We start from the raw sequence: 24,552 nt of genomic DNA on the forward strand, positions 1-24,552 counted from the left end.
TTACCCCTGCTATCTCATAGAGCACTGAGTCTTATTCACATAAGTTTTCAGGATTGGGGCAGGATGTTCAAAATATCCAGATTAAAGGAATCGCACTCAGTCTTGCCATGGTGTTCCCTTTCTTTCTTTTAGGATGTTAAGTGCAGTGGAAATTGGATGTGGGCTGCAAAGCTTCCAGGAGAGGGTGCAGCACTGTACGATGCCTGTGTAGCAATGTGTAATGTCATGGCTGAGCTGGGCATTGCAGTTGACGGTGGAAAGGACTCTCTCAGCATGGCAGCACGTGTGGGTGCAGAAACAGTGAAAGCTCCTGGTGAGTCATGACTCGTGTACTTACTCCATTTAAAGTTTTTCAACTAATGCACCTTAATGTGAACTTCAGTGTCTTCTTCATCAAGTTAATGACCAGGTACCTGAGGTTTATTGTGTTGTGGCAATAAGCTTTGTAGGGGTCATTAGTACACACATAGATTTGACCTCCTTTTATCATACTTCGAACAATAGAAAAGTGAGAAGCTGTCAGGTTCAGAGCTGCATCCTTGGGTTCTGCAGATACTACTTTTCAACCCCTTATGTGGTTTGCAAGGGCACTAGATAACAGCAAAAATATTTCTTCACGAGATGAGGAACTCCCAAATGCTTCTCATCACCCCATCATAGGCATCTACTGCTCCTTCCTACTCACCAGTGTAAATGCTCTTGACTGCTCCTGCCCTACGTACCCTTTCAGATTTTGCAAAACACCACTATACTTCTGCAGCAACAGTATTACTTTATTTTCTGCTTTTGTAACCTTGACTTGTACTGAGAACCTCATGCTTTTGTTTTAGACTGAGACACTTGTTTTCTAGGGATTTTTCTACCTAAGGTCCATTGCCTTACGTGGTGCTTGGCTGGCTGTTTCATGTGTTTCTTTTAAAGATACAGTTATGAAATAATACATTTTAAATATTAAAATGAAGGTAGTTATTAAATGATTGTTTTAACCCCTTGTGTGCCCATGACGAGCTGGACTCGTCATGGGCTGCGGTTGCGCTGTGCCCATGACGAGTCCAGCTCGTCATGAACCCCGCCCGCTAATGCAACGGCCGGCACAGGGCGGGGAAAGGGCGTGGCACACAAGGGGTTAAAATGATTCCGATATTACACTGTATAATTCAATAGCCTCTGTATCTCACATTAAATGTGGCGAGGGCTCGAATTCTGTGAGCTAAAAAGCGAGACTTACTCTTCTTTTTTGCTAGGCCAAACACTGTGTACCCCTCCCCCCCCCCCAGTCACCACCACCACCAGGGTTTCCTGAGCAGCATCTTACAGAATCATCTTTGGCAACTTTGCACTTGTAGCTAGTTCATCACACCTCAACAAGAAAACCGTTAGCTCGTACTTTGCTACACATGTTAGTCGTTATCTGCATCTGATCATATTGAATGTAAATATAGCAATAACTCGTTAGACACCAGGCTCTGGAGTGGCTTGAGGTCTGGATGGGAAAAAAATAATCCCAGTGTGTTTTTAAAATCCGCAAGCTTCAGAAGGTCTGTCTACTGTGTTGGATCATTTTATGCTGCCATCCCAATTAATCAGATTATCTCAAGATCAGAAAAAAGGTGGGTGTGCTTTGCAGTATTCGATGAGCATCCTTTCTAGCCTACATGTTATGGTCTTTCGGAAAGCTAAATGTAGTAGCCTGACCTTTGCCTTGTCAAAGATCCCAAGCGAAGACGATTGGAAAGTGAAACAACCTAATCCTGCACTAGCTCCCGCCCCCCAACACACACACAAACACACACCTCTCCCCTCTTGTCCCCTTTATTTTAAGCCTAGGATCATGTGGAGGCTGAGGCTGGTTGAGCAGAGATATCTGTAGTAATCCTTCTGTTAAAGTACTGTGATGACATAACCGAAGAGACTCTTGTTAGCAGAAGTTTCTGCAGTTATTTTATTCTGGCACTAATCAGGAGCCACTGAAGGATGGCAAGAGCTTATATTTTTGGGCCAATGTCTTTTTGCCTAGACTGTATTCTGCAACTTTAAATTGTAGGCCTTTTGCCTGGCCCAACATTGGATTGACAGAGTTGATATCTCTATGGCATGTCATTTTGGATATTTTAGGAAAGGCTTTTTCAAAGATATCTGCCTTCATGAAGTAGCAAATTTGAAAACTGATTTTTCTGTTCTTCATGCTGAGGTCAGGTAAAGGACACCAAGACATTTGTTGTGCAGGTCAGATGCCTAGTAAAATAAAGGTTGGTTGGTGGGTAATGGCGAAAGGAGAGCAAAGCATAAGTCTAGGTCAGAACGGCTTGATTTTAGTTTTGAGGCCTTTCAGTATCAGCTGCAATTGCTGATGTACTTCTCAGTGGCATAATACATGCTAGGTTAGAGCGAGGTGAATACTAGTGTCTTCAGTATAGAAATGAAAGGGGGAAATCATTACCTGAATCTTACAGCCATGTATCTGAATACTTCACATATAGGTTTCATTGGTAAGACTAGAAGCATCAATCCAAGATCTAATCTGCTCCAGTATTTGTTTCCCAGTTCACAGCTGCACATACTTATGTATCTTTTCTCAACTTTATTCAATAGGGGCACTTGTTATCTCGGTCTATGCTGTCTGTCCTGACATCACTGCTACTGTTACTCCTGATCTCAAGAATCCTTCAGGGAAAGGTAAGGTTAAGTGTGGATTTGTAATTTATAAACAGTTAACAGATTAATATTTGGTTTACTCCCCAAAATTTCACAATGCATTTGCACAATGCGGATAACATTTAGAAATGCTCTGCTTTTCCCTAGTTTAATACATTTTCAGGTTTCACTCAAACACCTCACCTGTTCGTTGTAGGGATGTGAACAGTTGTGCCAATAAGTTATTCATAGATAGCTATTCTTGTCTTTGTACAGCCCAGTGACGGCAAAGCAGTACAAGTTAAACTTATTCCTCACCTGTAAGATCCTTTTGTGATTTTCATTTGACTTTAATAGTGTGACCAATACACTGGAATAGTAATAGGCCAGCTTCAGTCCCAGCCCAGAAATAGACACTGCTCAAGGAAAGCACCAAGATCCTGACCTCTGACTGACGCTCTTAATTGCAATGTGCTGTGCTATCCTTCTCTGCTGCCACGCCATTTATTATAACTCTAGAGCTGATGCTCTACTCCTTTAGTGTATTGGATAGATTAGATCAGATAGATTAATGTATTGTAGAGTTTGTTAAAACCTTTACAAAAACGTTTCTCATAAAATCTTTGTCGTAATTAGTTCTTTTAGAAGATAAAAAAGAATAATACAATTAACCATCAGTGTAAGTAAAGACAATTAAAAAAAAAAAATGATAAAAGAAGAAATAACGTGCGAGCAGTGGATAGCACATTACATTTTCCTCTAGGCTCCATGAAGGTGGGTTATAGTCACCAGGCATTGTGTCGGTGTTAACCTGATGCTTAATCGTGCTGAGGCAGCTCGCTGTTGTTCAGTGCAGGATAGACGCATATTAGCCCCCGGGTGTACAGTCGAGCTTGTCAACGTTGTCCACAAGGTATTCTTTTAATTTGCCCCCACAGTAGATGTATTTTTATTTCTCTCAAAAAGTCTAGGATAATGAACCCTCGCTTATTCTGGGAATTGTTTTCTGACATTAAGTCAGGAGTGTATTAACTGAAATCAACGTGTCTGCCTAAAGTGCTTGCCTAGCCAAATGCACGTATTTCGAAATATACAAGGTTGGTCATAAGGCATTTATTCCTTGGAAAGGATGTGCTCCATCTTTATCATGTGTTGATTGTCACACTTCCTCCTAGAGATACAGATTATTATAATGTTAACATATTCTGAACATATTGTGAATAGCTGGTAAACAAACCTAACTACACTCTTATAAATAGACAAATAGACTGTGAGGGCTGAACGTCTAAGCCACTAGCTTCTTTAACGAGATAGCTGGGCTCGACTCAGTCGGTCCTGTTTCCCCTTAACAGGTTGGTAGCAAATAACCTCCTTATTAGCTTACTATCGCCAGTGATCCCTGTTTCCTGAAACATCACATCATTATATTTTCCTAATACTCCTGTAGTTTGCTCCACTGTAGATGTTTACATATTTGTCCAATGTTCCAGGAAGGAATAACTAATTAGCAGCTCACACTGACGTTGAAGATGAGCTAATCAATTTTCATGCAAATGCTTGACCATTTCTTCATAATCTCTGACCAATCAAAATCGCTTTCACAGATAGGATCTCCCATTCTCAAAAATCTTTGTATCTGCTAAAGTGCCATTGTTAAAGCATTACAGCATCTAGCTAACCACTTGCAGCTTATCAAAGACTGCTAAAGACAAAAATTGATATTTTCCTTTGAGAAGAGCTCCCCGTATGATTCTTCCTTTCAATTTAGGGCAAATTCCTTTGTCACAGATAGATTCTTGTTTTCAAGTATGAGCATTCCCAGTAGGGGGAGTTTAAGTCATTGATAGGTCACAGCTATAACTTGGATCCAGTCAGAAAATGACAATATACACTAGCACACAGTTACGGAGACAAATTGAACTCTAGATGACTTATCGTAGAGAGGATATACATTCATAACTTAAAGTAGAACAGCTGTATATATCACTTGTCATTAAACGACACTGTGCATTCTAGAATCTGGCTGGCACCTAGTAATGAAAGGTTCCTTCACTCTGTATGAAAAGAATTCTTGAAAAGAAAAGTTGTCAGAAAAGAAGCAGTTTATCGAAAGTTTTGACAGCTGTAATGTGATCCGGCTTTGCAGCCGCTGTGACCAATAGTACAGGCTGGGTAGCAGATTGCACAAATTAGCATTTGCAGCTTCACAAATTTCACATTCATAGATCGTTCAGTTTAAACATGAGGGTATACTGATTTCCTGAGATAATTTGTCAATGCATTCTTGTGTATGTTATGCCTTTCCACCTTTTTCTTTAATCGTTTAGCTATTATGTTTTATCTTATTTCTTCCGGGTTTATTTAGAGCTAATTAATCGGACTCATAGCTGAGAGTCCCGTTGGAATTTGAAGGCTCAACTGCTGTAATTATTTTTGTTTAGCCTTCTTTCTACTCCGCATAGTAACTATAGATGTATAGAGATTGCCTGAGGAAAAGGACTTCCAGCTCCTTCTAGTTCATTATTTCCCTTGTCTTCCAGAACACCACTTGGGCCTATTTTGCACATATCCAACTACCATGTACATGGGACTTTCTTTTTCTTTATCCAAAGCTGTTCTTCTGAGATTGGTGCACTGCTTTATGTGTTAAAAAGGTTGTGTAACTAAACTTGCTCAAGTGAGCTGCTCTTAGGCAGAAATAATGTGAGAAATGGTCCGAAGAGCTTCGTAGCTAAAAATGACATCTACGGTCCGGAGCTATAGGATGTGTACATTGGTAGGCAGATGTGAGTACAGCCATGATTTAGGGGCTATAGGTAGAGGGAATAGCTCCAGGGGTTTGAGTGTGGAGCCATTGCAATGATTTACTTACTGGGAAGCTCTATAAAAGTTGGTAGAATGGAGTCCAGCCATGCCATCAAGTGAGAGGGGACAGCTTGAGAAATCTTTGCAACTAAATTCTGGCATGGACATATGCTTGGGTCTGGAGATATATGGTGTGCACGTTGGTTGAGCACATTTGAGTACAACCCTAATATAGGCTTCATAAGAGGGAAGCAGAGTTCCAGAGGAGGTTGGTGTATTTAATAGGGTGACCAGTAAAAGAGGGTGGGAGCATGTTGGATCATGCGCACCACTGAGAGGGAGTATGTCTGCTGTGCAGGGTTCTCCACCCAATCAGGCAATGCTCTTGGTAGTCAGGAGTGCCTTGTCGCTGATGGATAGAAGCTTTGCTATTATGGTCTTAACACAGTCTTCATCTCTTTTCAGGAATACTTCTTTATGTGCCAATTAATCTGAGCCAAAATCGTCTCGGAGGGAGTGCATTGGCCCAGTGTTACTCCCAGCTTGGAGACTGTTGTCCTGATCTGGAGAATCCAGGAGTGCTTGCTGCCTGCTTTAATATTACTCAGAACTTGCTAGAAGGTAAGGCAGTCTGCAGTCCACTGACTATCATTGCTCGTACTACCATAAACTAAAGCAGGGTATAGAAGTAAATTGTTCTTTTAACATTGAATGTTTTTAAGTATGATTGTAAGTCCACAGTTGTAAACAAAATACACACTAAGAATCTAAGGGATAAGCCCCAATGAGAGAGCTTATCACTCTGTATCAATATAGAAACTCACAAAAGATACGTTCCCTCTAAACGAATATGTCATGTAAGTAGCTACTAAATAGCAATCACCTTCCAAAAAGTATCAGAATAAATATGGGGGATGAAACAAAGATCTTACCTTTAAGTACGAGAACCCTCACTCACCCAAGGGTGACATGCTTCATCATAGGGCTCCCTCCTCCAGGGCGCAAGGTCCCAGGTGTGGGCTACAACTCTTCAAAAAAATGTGTGTGAAGAGAAGCTGAGGTGTTTTCAATAGGGGAGACTGAAGAAGTTGGTGAGCGTGGGGCAGAGTGCAAATATACTTTAAAAAAAAGTTAAAACTGTCTTAAGGGGACCCAATAACTTTATTCAATGGTACCCTTATACAGGGTTAAAAACAAAGAGGACTAGGGGTCAGCATGTTTCTGCCCTCGCTTGACTCTAACAGGAGTTCATGGGCATTCCTCAGGACCAAAAAGAAAACTAGTCACTCTGTGAAAGTGATAAAACACAAAAACATATTGTTCATCACAGTTGATTATACTGGCCGTCAAAGGGTTGTAGCCCGTATATATGGCAGGTGATTAATACACCGTATCATCTGTAAAGATAAACAAAAATCATAAAACTCTTATTATCTGATCACCATTTGTGTGCAATATAAACTTCATCCCTCACAGAGCACGACATACATATCGTCAAAAACCAATTATATTCATGTGGAGATTACCTGGTGGGAGGAAGTCTATTACCTCTCTTCAGCCATACGGTACCCTGCGTCGATCTAAGCCAGCAAAAACAAAAACTAGAAGGACACATGGCAGTCATGAGGAACAGGCCGACTTTGTACATTTTATACAGTGCATATCATGTATACTCGGGGAACACTCCAAAAAGGAGACGTGGCAAAAAGGATCACTGCCCGTCTTCATATTAAAAATAACCTTTCAGAGTCCCCATAACCTGGGTGCTTATCCCACTACAACGGATGTAATTCTATTTAAAACTCAGCCAAACAATGAAGGTTACATGCACCCTTCGCATCAATCTTATGCGGAGTTATAGATATCCAGTCAGTCTTCTGAGCCAACTACAACAAAGGACTACAAACTCGATAGTCAAATACGGACTACCTTAATACCACACATGGTGAAACGGCCCAGGCTATCCCCATCAATATTCGTCCTTTCACAGTCTTGCATGAGTTTTTACACTGAATAAACAACACTCACCCGTGATCCGGACTCTATTGTTAAAATAAAATATAGGGATACTGGCCCAGCCTCTCCCCGTATATACTCGTCCGTTCACAATAGTCTCTCATTCATCTCCCGAGTTAAGACTGAGATGATGCTACTTAACCTTGTCACTTGTGAGGTGCTACCTATACGTAATTCTTTCATTTCTGGAACTGCAGTGCCAATTCAGCTGCATACATACTCTGTACCAGTAAAAACGATGGTTGCCAGGCATTGCAGAAGAGTCCCAATACGCTGCAGTTACCTGAATGGGCTAAAACTAAGTTCTTCGGAGCTCAGGGGATAAGCAGCAGTGTCACCGTACAGATATTTTGGTAAATTGTATGTTCGAGGCATATGAGCTGTAGATCACACACTTATGCATAGATCTCCATCTGGTGTTGGGCCTGGATGTTTGCACTTTGTTGTTGTCCTGGAAAGTCTTTGGAAGTCACAGGATAGGTGGCTCCTCCTTTGGACAATAGTGCACATGGGCATCAACTCCATCGTCGGATTGTTTTTTTCCGCCATCGGGCTCGGATGTGTTCATCGCGCTTCAGTTCGGTGTCGTTAGCGATCATCTTTTCGACGCGAAATCCTCACCCATACTTCGGTATTGTTTTGATCGCGTTCCCCTTCGATGCTCATCTCTACCAGACCTTCAAATCTTCGATTCCGGTCGTCGACGCAGGCCTTCGGGCCTACCTGCGCCATTGGGCCTTCGGCTCATGGAAAGGACTCCCTTTAAAAAGTGTCCTAAATGTGGATCCAAATTTCCACACGCAGATCTTCATGAGGTGTGTAACCTCTGCCTTTCACCCGAGCACGAGACCAAAGATTGTCCAGCTTGTGCCCCTTTCCGCTCCAAGAAGACGATCCGGGACCGTCGAGCTCGAAGAAGAATGGCTTGATCATCAACATCCATTCCTGACGACATCTTCCAGGAAGGCATCAATGTACCGGAGCAGGAGCAGATCCAACACGGCACCGTCCGCTCCTCCGAAGCCGACGACTCAGATGTAGAAGACATCACTCCGGGGCAGCGGGTCGTAAGTACTGACGTCGACCCTCTCCCCCCCACCCCCCCCCCCCCCCCCGCCCCCGCCCCCCTCTCTCTTCCCAAGAATGCTTCGGTCACACCTTCGCGCTTGGGCCTAGGTGCACACCGGGACAAAACTTCTCACGCTCCGCCTTCGGGCTCGGCACAGAAGCCAGTACAAAAGCCTTCAGGCCACTCTGGATCGAGCCAGCCTGCAGTCTGTGCCGAAACTCCATCCCGGCCCCGAATAAGAAACCGATGCCTTCCTCCGCGCCGAAGCTTACCTCCGCATCGACGCCTTTGGCACCGAAACCCACTGGCACGGACGCCCCAGGTCCGAAAAAATCCTTGGAACCTACCAAACACCCTGCCCCAAAAACCTCGGACTCTCATCCCTCGGAGCGCAGGCCTATGGATCTGAAGAAACCACCGGAACCGAAAAAACTGTTGGTACCGAAACCACTAACGAAATCAAAACAAAATCCTGTTTCCAGGCCTAAAGAACACAAAAAGCCTCCAACTACACAACCAGCACCCAAAAAGTCAGTGCCGAAAGAACACACGTCTGAGGAGGAACTTTTTCGACCGGATCCTACCCAAAAAACCCTCCAAAAAGACCCTAAAACAGGTCAACTCATACTTAGCCCTTCAAAAAAACTGAAAATGGACAAACCTATACCAGCTCCAATTCCCTTGAAAAAGAGAGACATTGCCACTTCTCCTTTAAGGATTCCTTCTCCTCCTCCCCTCCATACCACTCTACTATCCCATATTCACCTCCCCCACCATCTTCTCCACCTCCAGATGGTGATGACACCTCTGATGACATGGGAGATGATCACCCTTTAGGGGAACCCAGTCCTCCTGGTCCCCCAAAGGATCCATGGGAAGATTACGACACACCAGATGTCCCAGACACACCTCAGGGTGACATCTACCCATCTAGGCCATCCTCTCCTGAGGACACTATAGGGTTCACTCAACTTATACATGCGGCAGCAGAATACTACAGGGTAAACCTACATACAGACCCTATAGAGGAAGATTTCCTCATGGACACTTTTGAACCATCACAAAGATCCAGTGCCATTCTCCCCATGTTAAAAGGGGTAATCCAACATGCTCCCTTGGTGTTCAAGGATCCTGTAAGGGCCAGAGTCATTAATCCCAGGGTAGAAAAGAAATATAAAGCCGCCCCATCTGACCCTGTTTATATTAAAGGACAAATACCCTTAGATTCTTTAGTGGTCTCCAACGCCAGGAAAAGGTCCAATTCACAAACCACAGGAGATGCCCCACCTCCTGATAAAGAATCAAAACTGCTGGACGCGTCCAGAAAGAGAACTGCGTCCCAAGCAGCTAACATGTGGAGGATTGCTAACACACAGGCTTTCCTCGCAAGATATGATTGGGCACATTACGATGAGTTAGAGACCCTACTACACCACCTTACAGATCAATACAAGGCACGAGCTAATGATCTTGTCCAGGAAGGCAAGGTCATAACAAATACCTCCATTCCTCAGACACGGCCTCCCGGGCAATTACCACCAGCGTCCTTTTACGCAGACTCGCATGGCTGCGCATTTCCGGCTTCAAGCCGGAGGTCCAAATCACTATATTAAATCAGCCATTTGATCAGGAACACCTTTTTGGACCCAATGTAGACTCCTCTTTAGAAAAGTTGAAAAAGGACACCGACACTGCCAAATCAATGGGAGCCTTGCAATCGCAAGCTCCCAGAAGTTCTTTTCGTCGCTCCTCTTACAGAGGCGCCTCTAGAGGTTTCTCCACAGAAAACCCCTCCACTTCCTACAAAAGTCCAACACAGACCTCATCTACAAGAGGCTATTACAGAGGAGGCTACAGCGGCAATAACAATAAGGGTAGAGGCAAAACTACCAACACTCGTGCCACCTCCACCCCTAAACAATGACTTCCCTACACTCCCCCCAGGCCACTCTACTCCGGTCGGGGGAAGATTGCTACAGTTCCTACCTGTCTGGAACACCATTACCACAGACAGGTGGGTGAGATAAATCATCCAATCCGGTTATTGCCTGGAGCTCACTTCCATTCCCCCGCACATTCCACCCAGAAAGCGTCCAATGTCCACAGAACACTTGACGCTTCTAAAACAGGAGGTACTTTCCCTTCTCCAAAAACATGCCATAGAACCAGTTCTCCTTCATCACCAGAACACAGGGGTTTACTCCCTGTATTTTCTCATTCCAAAGAAGGACGGAACCCTCAGACCCATCTTGGATCTCAGACCAATAAACAACTACATGCAATCTGACCATTTTCATATGGTCACTCTTCAACAGGTCCTCCCTTTAATCAAACAAGGCGACTTCCTTGCCACATTAGATCTCAAGGACGCCTACTTCCACATTCCCATTCACCCTGCGCACAGGGAATACCTTCGGGTTGTGGTAGACGACCAGCATTACCAGTTCAAGGTACTCCTGTTCGGAGTCACCATGGCACCCAGGGTCTTCACAAAATGTCTGGCAGTGGTAGCAGCCCACTTAAGAAGACAACAGATTCACGTCTTCCCATATTTATACGACTGGCTCATAAAAGCAAATTCACCTATCCAGTGTGTAAATCACACACACGCCACAATACAACTACTTCACAACTTGGGGTTTACCATAAACCTCCCAAAGTCTCACCTCTAACCATCCCACATCCAACAATATCTGGGTGCAACAATAGATACCTCAAAAAGCCTTGCATATCCCAGTCCAGCCAGGATAGCAAGCATGCAAGCTCTTATAGCAAGATTCCAACCGTAACACTCACTTCCAGCTCGAGTGTTCATGCGACTAATCGGGATGATGGCCTCTTGCATGTTCATAGTACCTCCTGCAAGACTCCAGATGCGCCCTTTACAAGAATGCTTAGCATGTCAGTGGAACCAAGCTCAAGGTCAGCTGACAGATCTGGTGTTGGTGGATGGCCGCACACAACGCTCTCTGCAGTGGTGGAACACCCAAAACATTTCCAAAGGGCGACCGTTCATAGAGCTGGTTCCACAGATCGTGCTAACAGCAGACTCATCGCTTACCGGCTGGGAAACTCATCTTCTTCATCACACCATACAGGGCACATGGACACCTCAGCAAAGGCTACTCCACATCAACCATTTGGAGTTACTAGCAATCTTTCTGGCATTAAAATCATTTCAGAAACAGATATCAGGCAAAGCTGTGTTAGTCCTCAAGGGTCCTGGTTATCTGCTATGATTCAAAATGCTTCGCATGAAAGGATTATATATAATATTCAAGATCAACTAGAGTTATTTTCACTGATATGGAATCCTTTTTTACTTTCTTAACATGTTTGTATTTGTTATCATTTAGTTTTTAAAACTTGATTTGTATATGCTTTTTCACTCTTTCCTTTATATATTGTTATATATATTTATTGTCCTAGATAGCATAATGGGCGGAGCTTCAAGTGCATACTCTAATACAGCATGCCTCGCAGGGCAGCGCATGCGCTGCCCAGGCTCAACCTAAACAGTGTTATTTGCTGTAAGCAGGCATTGGCACCTCTCTGGTTCTTTTAATAAGGAGTGTGCACGATCTCACCTTGCATCTGATTCAATATAGACATTGTATGGGACAGTGTGCCTCTGATGGCTTTAACACCACAATGTCCTTCAATAAAGATGCAATTATGTATTTAAATGTGTGCTCTGTGTAACCTGTCCGGGATGTTTGCACCTGCCTGAAGGTGAAAATTCTTGGTATATTTAAGGCATTTGGCACGATGGTTGCCACCCGTGTTGTATGGCTTGTGCAGGCATAATATTGTCAAGTCTTTAAATATTATTTCCTTTATTGGCATGGTGGTGCCCAGGTCTGCTTTCATGCTTGCACTGGCATAATATTGGGTTTTCTTGGAATTCCTTTATTACATTATCACTACAGCTGTCTGAGGCCTCTGCTTGGAAGATTGCTGTAACAGGTAATCATCTATCCACTCAACCATTCATCCAGCCATCCATCTGCTCTTATTCTGTTATTGATTCATGCACCCATTCACCCTTTGTACATGCCCTTAATAGCTCACTCATACATCCATGCACTCCGCTATAATCTTTTAACTCGTTCGTACATTCAATCAAAAGGCACATCCATACTATCAATTCATAAGAACTTTTTAATCAATGAAGAGACCCTTATACTTATAGAAGAGCCCTTTGCTGTAACTGCATGTCATGTCTTCTAGATTCTTTGGTGAGTGCTGGCCATGACGTCAGTGATGGGGGGCTCATTACCTGCCTCCTGGAGATGGCATTTGCAGGAAACTGTGGAATGGAAGTGGACCTTTCTGTGCCTGGAGCCAGTGGTGAGTATGAAGTGTGGGATCTGTGAAGCAGACTTAATCACCAGAAACACATGAGGAGAGGATTTGCCTCCGAGTAAGGTATTTCAATAACTGAACTTATACGTACAATTCAAATGCAAGTGACTGTGTTCTTGTTTCACAGCAGAAGTAGACTGGCCAGTAGGGAAATAGGGGGATCCAAACAGTTCCTGCAGGAACTGTATGGACTACCCTATTTCTGTTTTCTGAGAAACAAGTAAGTCAACCATGCCAGACGTGACTAACTCTTCCCATCCCTGTCAGCATTTGAAAGGCCTCATCTTTTTGGGAAGTTTTCCCGTTTTCAAGTGCCTCGGTTTGCTACGGTTTCCCTGCAGACGCAAAGTAAAGTGTGCAGAAATCTATTAGCATTCAGATTTTTGTATGATCTTAGAAATGTTTTTTAAATTCAGTGCAGGCTGTTTTTACTTTTGTGCTACAAAATATACACCAATGTATGAAATTGGATTAATTATTGTGGGAGTTGATTTCCCACCTCAAGAAATAATCACAACTCTTATCAAGGTGAACCTGCAAAGTCCCTATATTAATTAACCTGAGCTCAATCCCTTGGTAGCTATGGCACAGAGCAGACACTTTTAACTTGGGGCAATGTGTAAAGTATTTCTGCAGTACTAAAACTGTAATAAAGTAAAAATGCAAACCAATAAAAATCCCAAACTGAATTAGAAAAATAGATTAAGATTTATTAAATAAAATGATACTAAAATGACAAATCCAATAAGGGGAACTGGAGATATGAATTTTGGAGGTTTTTAGTAAAAATAGTGCCAAGAAGCACAAAGCGCCAAAAACAGTCCGGTAGATTGGAACCAAAAGGTTGATTTGAGGCAGACTGCGATGGGGTGTGGGGGGATACACCAACCAGGTTCATCCTGGTCAATGTTTTCACCTTCTAACTTCATCTTTTAAGTCCCAGTCAACCACAGGAGTGCACTTCCAAGGCACCATGAATTCAGGGGAGACACAGGTCTAGTTGCCACTGCTGCTTAGTTGGGCATTTACATGAAAAGGTCTATTGCAGCTTATTGTCTCCCTATAGCCAAAGAGGAGGTCAGTGAACTGACCCTTGGAAGTCACATTTTTGTCCTGTGTACAAGAGGGTGTTCAGTCCTTCAGAGTTTCTCTTAGGTCAGACAGCATGTCCAGTCCTCTTCTGATCTACTGCAATCTAGAAGGTGTTCTGAAGTGAGTACCCGGTGATGTCACATTTGTTCCTGGCAACAGCTAGTGGATTGGCATGACTTCTCCCACGTCTCAAATCAATGGGGTAATGGTTTGCAGGCCTTGACCTATCTAATTTTTCAGGATTTCCTGTGTGCTTTACTACAAACAGGCACAAAATGCAGTATGTCAGAGCAAATCCGAGACGGTGAAGGTGTTGTCTACACTTAACTTGGGAGCTGGGGCTGTTCGTGAGGAGTTGTACTGTGGTAATCCTAGTGTCCTCCCAGGTTTAACACTAACATCCAGTTTGAGGCAGGCACTGTACCCAAAACAAACGCAGAGACAGAAGGCTGGTAGGACAACGGCAGGGTCATTCATAAACTGTAAAGTAATACACTAGAGTTGTCATGGCTTCTTATTCAGGTCTACCCCCAAATGTTACATGTGGCCAAAAAGACGTGTCAAGCAGGTTCAAGCACTATGCTGTCAAAAGGACTGCCCTACTCTACATATTCTGTTAAACTGAGAGGAATCATCTCTGCCGATTAAGGTCAGTCTACTGATTTCTCATGGGAGGCATTTTGTACCTTTTTTACACCTGTTCGAGGCTAATCACTAGCTGGGAGAAGCTGGAGTACCAATGCAAATGAGTCTACTGACAGTTCAGGCATGTGAATGGTAACTTTGTAAAATGTGCTTTTCCTTACCATTTATTAAACATCCAACTTTATTAAATTTGATTTGTGCTTAGTATTAAAACAGTTGTGAAATTATTTTTCTAGCTGGCTCCTTTCCCAAATTAGCAGTATTTGTATTTTAATATGTATTTCTACATAGGACAGCTTGACTTCCCACCATGGAAGTTGCATTTTGGGCCTTGTCACTGTAGGGAGATGGTAATATTAATTTTCTACATGTCCCAGTTTTAAATGTCGTGCTCTCTACCTTGTGGGCTACAAGACTTACGTAGGGGTAATTTACATATTTTTTAATGGAAGGTTGTTCGTGCTAAAAGATTATTTTAACAGATTATACTGCAGGTTAAACTGCAGCAGTCCGGCTATACAGGGTAAGCCTGAAGCCATGTTAGCACTGGCACTGTAGTGGATGGTAGAATAGGCCTTTTAGTCCACAAGTGGCACTTGAATGTCCAAGACCTGGATGCACTTTGTATACAAGGTATTTATAGGCAGGTTAAAGGTTCCAATTAGGAATACGAAAATTTAACCATATTTAAGGGGGAGCACAGGCACTTTACTACTGGTTAACAGTGGTAAAGTGCGCAGAGTTCTAAAACCAGCAAAAATATAGGGCCCATCAAATGCCGAACAATGTGAGGTGACCACGCAAAAAAAGGCCGATTTCCTAAAATCGGTATTATGTACATGCGCTAATCAATATGTATCCATAATGGTTGAAACCAGCGAAATATTCAGTTTTAAATGTACTTATATTTAACATGCGTCATGTAGAATTGCGTGCAGTGACTGCACCTTATGAAAAACTTCCCCTTGTACAGGGCTAACTCATTTATTATCACCCATTTTAAGAGCAGGATGCTTGTTTATTTATTTGTGGAATTTTGCATAGCTCAAACATCCAGTAGGTGGCTGAACACTTTACACAAGAACTGCTTCTTGTCAGCAACAAATGATAACAGTTAAACAGAAATTCAGTGTATCTCCTGGTAATAAATATTGCATTAAGTATTTGCAGTGATATACAGGACTGAATATATTTGATGATGGCATACTAGGGTCTTCTATCTTGAAGGGGTCATAAGACAGCATTGTCTTAATTGCTGATGGAATAGAGTTCCAGGCCCTATGACTATTTTCAAAAAGGGTTGCTTTAAGGTGTTTGTTTTCTTAAATCCCATTGTTTTGAGGAGCGGTGATGGGTCAAACCCAGATCTGTTGACTGGGTGTGAGTGATTGATTGGTTCTGATGCTCCGTCCATCACCACCCCCTTTTGTAACATGTATATAGGTCACTGCATAGTTTACATACAAGTTATTTGATTATATAATTGTAGGTCTCTAGATTATTTAAATTTATCTATCACAATAGGTGCTAATTTATAAGTTATTTGATTATACGCTTATGGGTCTCATTTTATTTATCTATCAAAATGTGTAAATATGATCATAACGATTGTATCTGTTAGTGCTTCACTACTGAAATATTGGGGAAAATATAAAATAAAAATAAATATATATTAGCAAATAAAAAGAAATAAATAATACATAAGAAATTCGCTCTACTTATAGCAACACTTGAAAGTCGGAGTGTTTGTTTATCCATACATGTACATATGAGACTTTATATAAAACAACTTTATATCTCTTTATTTTCTAAATACATGTATACCTTTCTATATAATTTGTATCTATACACTTGTTACTGTACTCCTACTGTAGAAAAAGTAAATAAAATAAATGAGACCATTATAAAAACAGAAAAATTAAAAACCCTTCAACTCTCTCCAATTCACTACTCTCTCATCTGATACATCTTTCATTACATCCTCTGCCACCACTCTGACTTATCCCAAACCTCATTCTGCTCCTATAATCTCCCAAATAACCCTTTATAGACTCTTCCCTCTTCTAGCTCTCCTTGCCTTACCCCAATCCTAATTGTACTACTATTTTTCCCTCATCTATCCCTCCTTTGATTTATCCCAAATGTTTCACTGTCATTGTTTCTTCATCCCAAACCTAATTATACCTCTATGATCTCCCTAATCCCTTTTTTGTACTGTTCCCTCCTCTATCCCTCGTTTGACTCATCTCAAACCTTCTCTTACTACTATGATCTCCCAATTAAACTTCCTAGACTCTTCCTTTCTCTATTCCTCCGTTCAGTCCAACTAACAAACTCACATGTCCACTGCTCGAATTAACAATTTAGATTTCCCTATACTAATCTATCACTAATCCACCTAATCCACGGGTAGTAAGCGATATATAAATATAATTAAAATTACTTGTTCACCCACAGACTGGTTCTTCTGGACCCTCTGCTGGTCCCCTAGCAAGAGCACTCATGATGGGTACAGGAAACATCAATCTATCAGTAAGGTCTTCATGGAAGGTCTTAAAGGGGTAACTCCTTCCAGGCGGCATCCTGGTTACTTCCTGGGGCTTCAGTATTGTCCTTGATAGCCTTATGGAGGCAACCTTTAAGCAACTCCGTTCACATCCACTGTAGTTCATCTTATAGAAGGCACTTTTTCTTGTGAACGTTCTCTCTCTGAAACGTTAGTAAACTTCAAGATTAGTCATTAGAGGAACACCTTATGTAGGTACATAATGACATAGTTTTTCTGCCAAAATACAGTTTTACAGCCACAATCACAAGCCGAAAGGCACTGATGGGCTGAGGGCCATCCGGTATTATGTCTCCCACAGCTTGTCCGCTAGAAAAAACAAATAAGTATTTTTTTATTTTTTTTGCACATTACATGAACTCCGCTTTATCACAAAACCAAACATGTACTCCCTGATGTATGTAGGACGCATTTCAATTGCGAAAAGCAGCCACAAAGGCATATTTGGATACAATCCCACTTGCAGACATTTGTAAGGCAGCCTATAGTGTTTTAGATTTACATTCTCCTTAACCACCTTCCTGGAATTGAGCACAATGCAAAATGGATTAACATCATCACATATATGCTCACTTTAGTACGCATACATTTCTTTTCTATTCCACAGACCTAGGGGCCGATTACGCTGTTGTGTGGAAACTTTACGCCTGTCTCTGTCTCAAAATTAGATCCGCCCGATTGGGGGGGCCGGCAGTTTCGCCCGACCAATTACGATGCGAATGAACACTGTTAGATCGGAGTCCCATTGACTCCTATGGGAGCCTGTGTTCTGCCCGACAACACAGGCTCCTATGGGGAAATGGCGTGTTTGAGAAAAACCCTGCACCCTGTCACGTGCACCCCACCGTGCCTGCTACACAGTGCAGAATTTTACAGGGAATCAATTGGGTACCTCCTCAGTCCCCAACCAGAGGCTGCAGGTTGGAGGGGGGCCTGCTAGGAGCTCGCAAAGTCACTTTCCGACAGCCTCTGTGTGTCGGACAGGCCAACTCAGAAAGACTGTTGGAAACAGACATTTATTTATTTAGACAATTTATTAAGCGCAGCGATTGCCCGTGGGCGTCTTGGCGCTATAACTTTCAGTAATAAAGAGGATGAAAATATAGCAGATACAGAAGGCATGATTATTGGTTAAACAACCAAGTTTTTAGTGATTTTCTAAATTGATAAAGGGATTGACTTAATTTGATATGTGGAGGGAGCATATTCCACATTTTAGCAGCTAATACCACAAAACGTCTGTCTCCCCAAGACACCGTTTTTGTGCGTGGAACAGTGATTTGTAAACTAGTCGCGGATCTTAAAGATCTGGTGGGTTGATCTTGAAAAACTTGTGGGCCTTGTTTGTTTAGTGCTTTGAAGGTGAGACATAAGGTCTTGAATTTAATCCTATTCTTGACAGTAAGCCAATGATAATCCCTGATGGTTTGACTAATAGAAGCAAACTTGGGAGTTTTGGAAAGCAATCTTGCCGCCGCATTCTGGATTGACTGCATTTTCGCTATCACCCAAGTTTGTGCATTTGCAAAAAGGCCATTACAATAGTCTAGAGACGAGAGAACTAAAGTACTTACCACTGTTTTAGCAGCCTTTTCAGGTAGGAACGGGATGACCTTTTTGACAATCCTTAATTTCTGAAATGCAGTTGAGGCCAACCGATTTGCATGAGAGGCAAAATTAAGTTTGTCATCAAAGACAATACCTAGATTCCTGACTTTAGATACCAGAGTCGGCACCGTTCCCATGGTTGGAGGCCACCAGACGGATGACCACTCTGGGAACAATTTCCCAAAGATGATCACCTCGGTCTTCTCAGAGTTTAATTTTAGGCAATTCTCTGCCATCCAATGTCTAACTGCCAACATACCGACCTGGAACCTTGCCGCTACCTCCTCCCCATCTGAATATTGCAGCAGAAGATGGGTATCATCCGCATAAGAGGTCAGGCTCATCTGGTGTTGTTTAATAACCCTAGCTAAGTCCGACACATAGATATTAAAGAGTGTCGGACTTAGAGATGAGCCCTGTGGAACCCCACAAGGTAACGCCAGATTAGCAGATTTAAAAGGGCCTAGCGTCACTACCTGTGTCCTGCCTGATAGGAAGGAGGCAAGCAGATTCTTGGCTTTTTCTTGAATGCCTAGATTTCCGACACGGTCAATCAAAATAGAATGATTGACCGTGTCGAAAGCCGCCGAGAGGTCCAGCAGTATTAATACTGCTGTCCCACCTTGGTCTTTGATGACTCTAATGTCATCTGCGGCTTTAATTAGGGCTGTCTCCGTGCCATGAAACTTACGGAAACCAAATTGTGTGTTATCCAGCAATTTATGTTGTTCAATGTATTCTGCCAGCTGGTAGTTTATAGCTTTTTCCAAGATTTTTGCGAGGAATGGTAGCCCAGCAATTGGTCTGTAGTTTTTCAGCTCCTCTTTATCCAGCGAGGGTTTCTTAAGAAGAGGTTGGATTGTTGTGTTTTTTAGGCTGTCTGGATAGATCCCTGTTCTGAATACAGTGTTACAGACTAAGGTAACAGTCTCTATAATTGTTTCCAGGACTGGGAGAAGAATTTTTGGGGGACAAGGATCCAATGCCGATCCTGATTTTATTTGTTGTATGATGGTCCTCATGAGTGCAGTATCTATATCTTTGAATTGGTCCAAGGAACAGTTCAACCGATCGTGATTAAAAAAATTAATATCGGAGGAGGAGCCTAGCGCGCAACCAAGATGGCCGCGTAGGTGCGAGGCTCCCGAGGACCTCCGCGACCTCCTTAATTAATCCTGGCGACATCCTGTCCTTGTTGAGGGGACTGTGTTAGGGAACCCGAGCAGAGGCGCCACCCGTTTTTTGGGCTCGATTTGGACCCCGGACACCGGTGGGAGCATCGACCGAAGTTTGCGGCCTACCCCTCGCTGGCCCCCCGGATTGGAGTAGTGGGGCGATCCGGGGACAAGGTGAATAACAGCGGCGAGCGGGGCTGGGCGGCTCGCGTACCCCACACTTTCACTTTCGATTTTGCGCCCTCCCTGCTCTGTGGCGGGGTCGGGCTGCTGTGCGGAGTGCGGTGGTGTGGCCTTGTCCGGGTGCCCTGCTGGCCCGCCTGCGGTGGGTTGACCCGCGGCTTGGTGGTCGCCCCCCGCCCCCCCCTTGACACCCGTGATTTGGTGTGGCGGCCCGTTTGGAGATCTTGACACGACGGTGGAAGGGCCAGCATGTCCACCAAACAAGATGGCGACCGGGCAAAGTTGAAGACGACCCGCCGTGGCACGGCGCACCAGGCCAATAGTATGGATCGCTACACCCTCCCGAAGGGTTCTCCGGAGGCATCGCGGTCATCCCCGGCGGGCCCGACGGAGGCCTCTGCCCATCCTGTGGATTTGACTCTCCGGGACGTCATGGGCGCTATCGCTGAAATGAAGGCCTCAGTAGACCAGCGTTTCGACACCTTGGCGCAGAAGATCGATTCGGTCCTGGTGGATGTGGGCCTTGTGAGGGCGGACTTGTCGAAAACAAACGACCGAGTCGATTCCCTGACCCACACCACAACGAGCCTTACAACTGACGTGGTGGCCCTCCAGAAGGAGGTGCGCCGGCTTGGCCAGGCAAGCGCCCTGATGGACCGGCGACTGGAGGACTCAGAGGGTCGGGCCCGGAGGAATAATGTGCGTATCATCGGTGTGCCGGAGGGACGAGAGGCGGAGGCGGCGGATCTCTTTGTTGAAGACTTGATCCTGACCCATCTCCAGCCCCGGGGGCTGAGTAAGTTGTTTGCGGTGGAACGTGCCCACCGGGTCCCCGGGGGCCGCCCTAAGCCCGGTGCCCCGCCACGGCCTCTTATTGCCCGGATCTTTAATTTTCGGGACAGGGACGCCATCCTCCAGACCTCCAGGCAACAGGGACCGGTCAGGATGGACAACATGGATGTGCACTTTTACCCAGACTTTACCCCGGCGGTGCAGAAGCAGCGACAGAGCTTTCTTGGGATTAAACGTCGTCTGAGAGACCTAAACCTCAAGTACTCTATGCTTTTTCCGGCTAAGCTGCGGGTGGAGGTGGATGGTCGTACGCACTTCTTTGACCGGCCCGAGGCGGCTGGGGACTGGTTAGATACTTTGCCTGGGGGTCGGGGCGGGGGGGGCGCGGCTGGCGAGGAGGGCCCGCCGGATCAGAATTGAGGGGTGACTGTATAGGCCCTGCTCTGGACGTTCTTCCCTTTCTATATTTTGCATTTGTATCTTACCCTCCCATGGAGGTCGTGTGGGGTCTGCTGGGGGCTTCCCTCCTCCTCTGGGGGACTAGTTAGTATTTAGCTATGGGGCGACAGGCACACTGCACTTTGGGGGGGCTGTCTGGGCTCATGCAGGGGTGCAGGGAGGGGGGAGTTTTGTTGGGAACGGGGGGTGGGGGGGGTGTGTTGTTTGTTGGTACCGCAAGGCAAGCCCGCAACTGTTTTCATGTTAGTAGCATGCTCCGGGGGGGACGACCGATTGTTTCGACGTATGATGGGGGGTAGGGATTTGACTGTATTATCATGGAACGTCAATGGCCTGGGGGATAGGATCAAGCGTGGTGTGGTCCTGCAGTATTTAAAACGTGTGTCCCCAGATGTTGTTTTCCTGCAGGAGACGCACCTGATAGGTAACACCTTTCATGCCATGAATCGGAGGGGATATCGTTTGGTGGCCCACTCCGGCTTCACTTCGGGCTCACGGGGGGTGGGTATTATGGTCAAGAACTCGCTCCCGTTGGAGATTGATGAAGTGCGCCATGATGGGAGGGGACGCTACACTGTTCTGGTGGGGCGAATGGAGGGTAGAGTGTTTATTTTTGTGTCAGTGTACGTCCCGCCTGGGCTGCAAGCCACTACATTTGCGGATCTGGGGCGCCTCCTTTTGGAGCTTCCGAGTGGCCTGATGGTGGTCGGGGGGGACTTTAATGCGGTTGCCTCTGGGTCTCTGGATCGTCATCCTCCTAGGGACCTCCCCCGGGCACAGGCGTGGCTGCCTGGCCTTTTAGACACACTGGGCCTGGTGGACTGTTGGCGCTTAAAGCATCCCGTATGGCAACAGTACACCTTCCATTCGGGTGCCCACGGTAGCCTCTCACGGCTCGATTATATCCTTGTCCCGGCGGCCCTTGCAGGGAGGGTGGGGGAGGTGCGCCATCTGGCGCGGGGTATCTCTGACCACTCCCCAGTGTTGTTGCATTTCGAGGTCTTCCCGAGGGGGGATGGCAGGGTGGCCCCGATCAACGCATGGTACTTGCGCGACCCCACCATTCGTGCTGACTTGATTAAATCCTTGCAGCGATATTTCGATGAGAATGTGGGGTCGGTCCCGTCGGCCATCTCCCTGTGGGAGGCTTTCAAAGTAGTCCTTAGGGGGGAGGCCCTCTCCTTTATTTCCCATGCCCGGCGACGCGAGCGGGAGGAGGTGACCCGGGTGGAGGCCGAGATTGCAGAACTGGAGGGTGACCTGGGGAGCGGGGTAACAGATGCCAAATTGCACGTTCTCCACCTGAAGCAGGCGGCCTATCGGGCCCTCGTCACGGAGGCGGCCAGGGGCCTCGGTAGAGAGCAGCAGGGGCGATTGTATGATGTGGGTGACAAGGCTGGCAAATTGATTGCGTGGTTGGATAAGAGGGAGCGAGCGAGCCGTGTGGTGCCTGTGCTTGAGGGTGTGGATGGTGCGTGTGTCACTGAGCCGGAAGCCATTGTCTCCTGCTTTGCGGATTATTTCCGCGGAGTCTACTCCCCTGTTTCTTCCTGCTCGGAGGAAGATTCCCATGCCTTGCTTCGGGATATTGCACTGCCCTCCCTTACGGTGGAGGACAGGGATTCGCTGGACGCCCCTCCCACCTCGGACGAAATTGCCTCGGCTATTCGCTCGATTGCATCCGGCAAGGCCATGGGCCCCAATGGTATCCCCATTGAATTATACAAGCTACGCCCGGACGTGTTGGCGCCCCACCTGCGTGCGATGTTCCTGACGGCCCACTCGCAGGGCTCCCTCCCGCCGGACCAGCGTCTGGCTACAATTGTGGTGATCCACAAGGAGGGGAAGCCCCGTGAGCGGGTCACGTCCTATAGGCCGATCTCGCTCTTGAACGCGGAACCCAAAATCCTCGCCAAGGTGTTGGCCAACCGGTTGGTTGGCGTGGTGGGCGACTTGGTCCACCAAGACCAATCGGGCTTTATACCACACCGCAACACGGCGCTTAATCTGCGGCGCTTACACAGAGTGCTCGCGCGTGCCCCATTTGTGCGGGAGCCGGCCATCTTGGCGTCCCTGGATGCCACCATGGCGTTCGACACGCTCGAATGGCCGTATATTTGGGCGATGCTGGCTAAGTTTGGGTTTGGCCCGGGTTTCATCAGCTGGGTCAAATTGCTATATTCGAGCCCGCTGGCGCAGGTGGTGGTGAATGGGCGAGTATCGGCCCCGTTCGCGCTGGGGCGGGGCACGCGGCAGGGTTGCCCCCTGTCGCCTCTCCTGTTCGCCCTGGCCCTGGAGCCCCTGGCGGAGTGGCTGCGGTGGCACCCCTCTATCCGTGGTCTCCGCTGGACCCCCGAGCATGAGGACCGTGTGTCCCTCTATGCGGACGATATCCTTTTGTATCTCGCCTCCCCGCGCAAATCACTGATCGTCCTAGTTGATGTTTTGCGCTCCTTTGGTCGCAACTCAGGCCTGGTCATCAACTGGGCGAAATCCTGTGTCTATGTGATTTCCGGGGAGGCTCCGGTCCTCCCGCGGGACTGTCCTATCCAGATTGCCTCCCAGGGTTTCCGGTACTTGGGTATATACATCACTCTTGACCCGGAGGCCCGCTATGAGCGGAATCTACTGCCCCCCCTCCAGCGTTTGAAGGAGGACGTAGTGCGCTGGCGGCGTCTGCCACTCTCGCCGCTCGGCCGAGCGGCCTTGTTTAAAATGATGTCCTTGCCACGCTTCCTCTACGCCCTCCAGAATACTATGGACTTGGTACCGGCACGCTACTTCCGTGAGGTGGAGGGCCTCCAGCGGCGCCTGTTCTGGGACGGGAGACCGCGCATTGCTCTGGCTAAACTGACGCTCCCGTGGTACGATGGGGGGGTCGCCCTCCCGGACATCAAACGGTATTACTGGGCCTCCCAACTAGCTGCAATTAATCATGGCCTTTACGGGCCCGCCTTAAACCCGGCGTTTGAGATGGACAAGATGCTCCTGCCCGGTGGCGACTATAATCGAGCGCTCTACTCTGGCGCGCCCGACTCCCGTCTGACGGGACCGACGCGGGTCATGGTGCGTGTCTGGCACGCGGCTAATGCAGCTATGGGGTGGAAGGACCGTTTGACCCGGGCGTCGCCGCTGTATGCGTC

At 46.0% G+C, this 24,552-nt stretch overlaps 1 protein-coding gene across 1 annotated transcript in view; it reads left to right on the forward strand.

Annotated features, from left to right (window-relative positions):
* The window catches only part of PFAS (phosphoribosylformylglycinamidine synthase), a 257,939-nt gene that overhangs the window by 199,047 nt on the left and 34,340 nt on the right, over window positions 1-24,552 (forward strand). The window contains exons 19-22 of the mRNA XM_085618581.1: window positions 133-313; window positions 2,593-2,676; window positions 5,905-6,060; window positions 12,755-12,874. Coding sequence (XP_085474707.1) covers window positions 133-313; window positions 2,593-2,676; window positions 5,905-6,060; window positions 12,755-12,874 — 541 coding nt within the window. The remainder of the gene's footprint in view (window positions 1-132; window positions 314-2,592; window positions 2,677-5,904; window positions 6,061-12,754; window positions 12,875-24,552) is intronic.

This window comes from Triturus cristatus, chromosome 7 (genome assembly GCF_964204655.1).
Source record: "Triturus cristatus chromosome 7, aTriCri1.1, whole genome shotgun sequence".
Classification (NCBI taxonomy): Eukaryota; Metazoa; Chordata; class Amphibia; order Caudata; family Salamandridae; genus Triturus; species Triturus cristatus.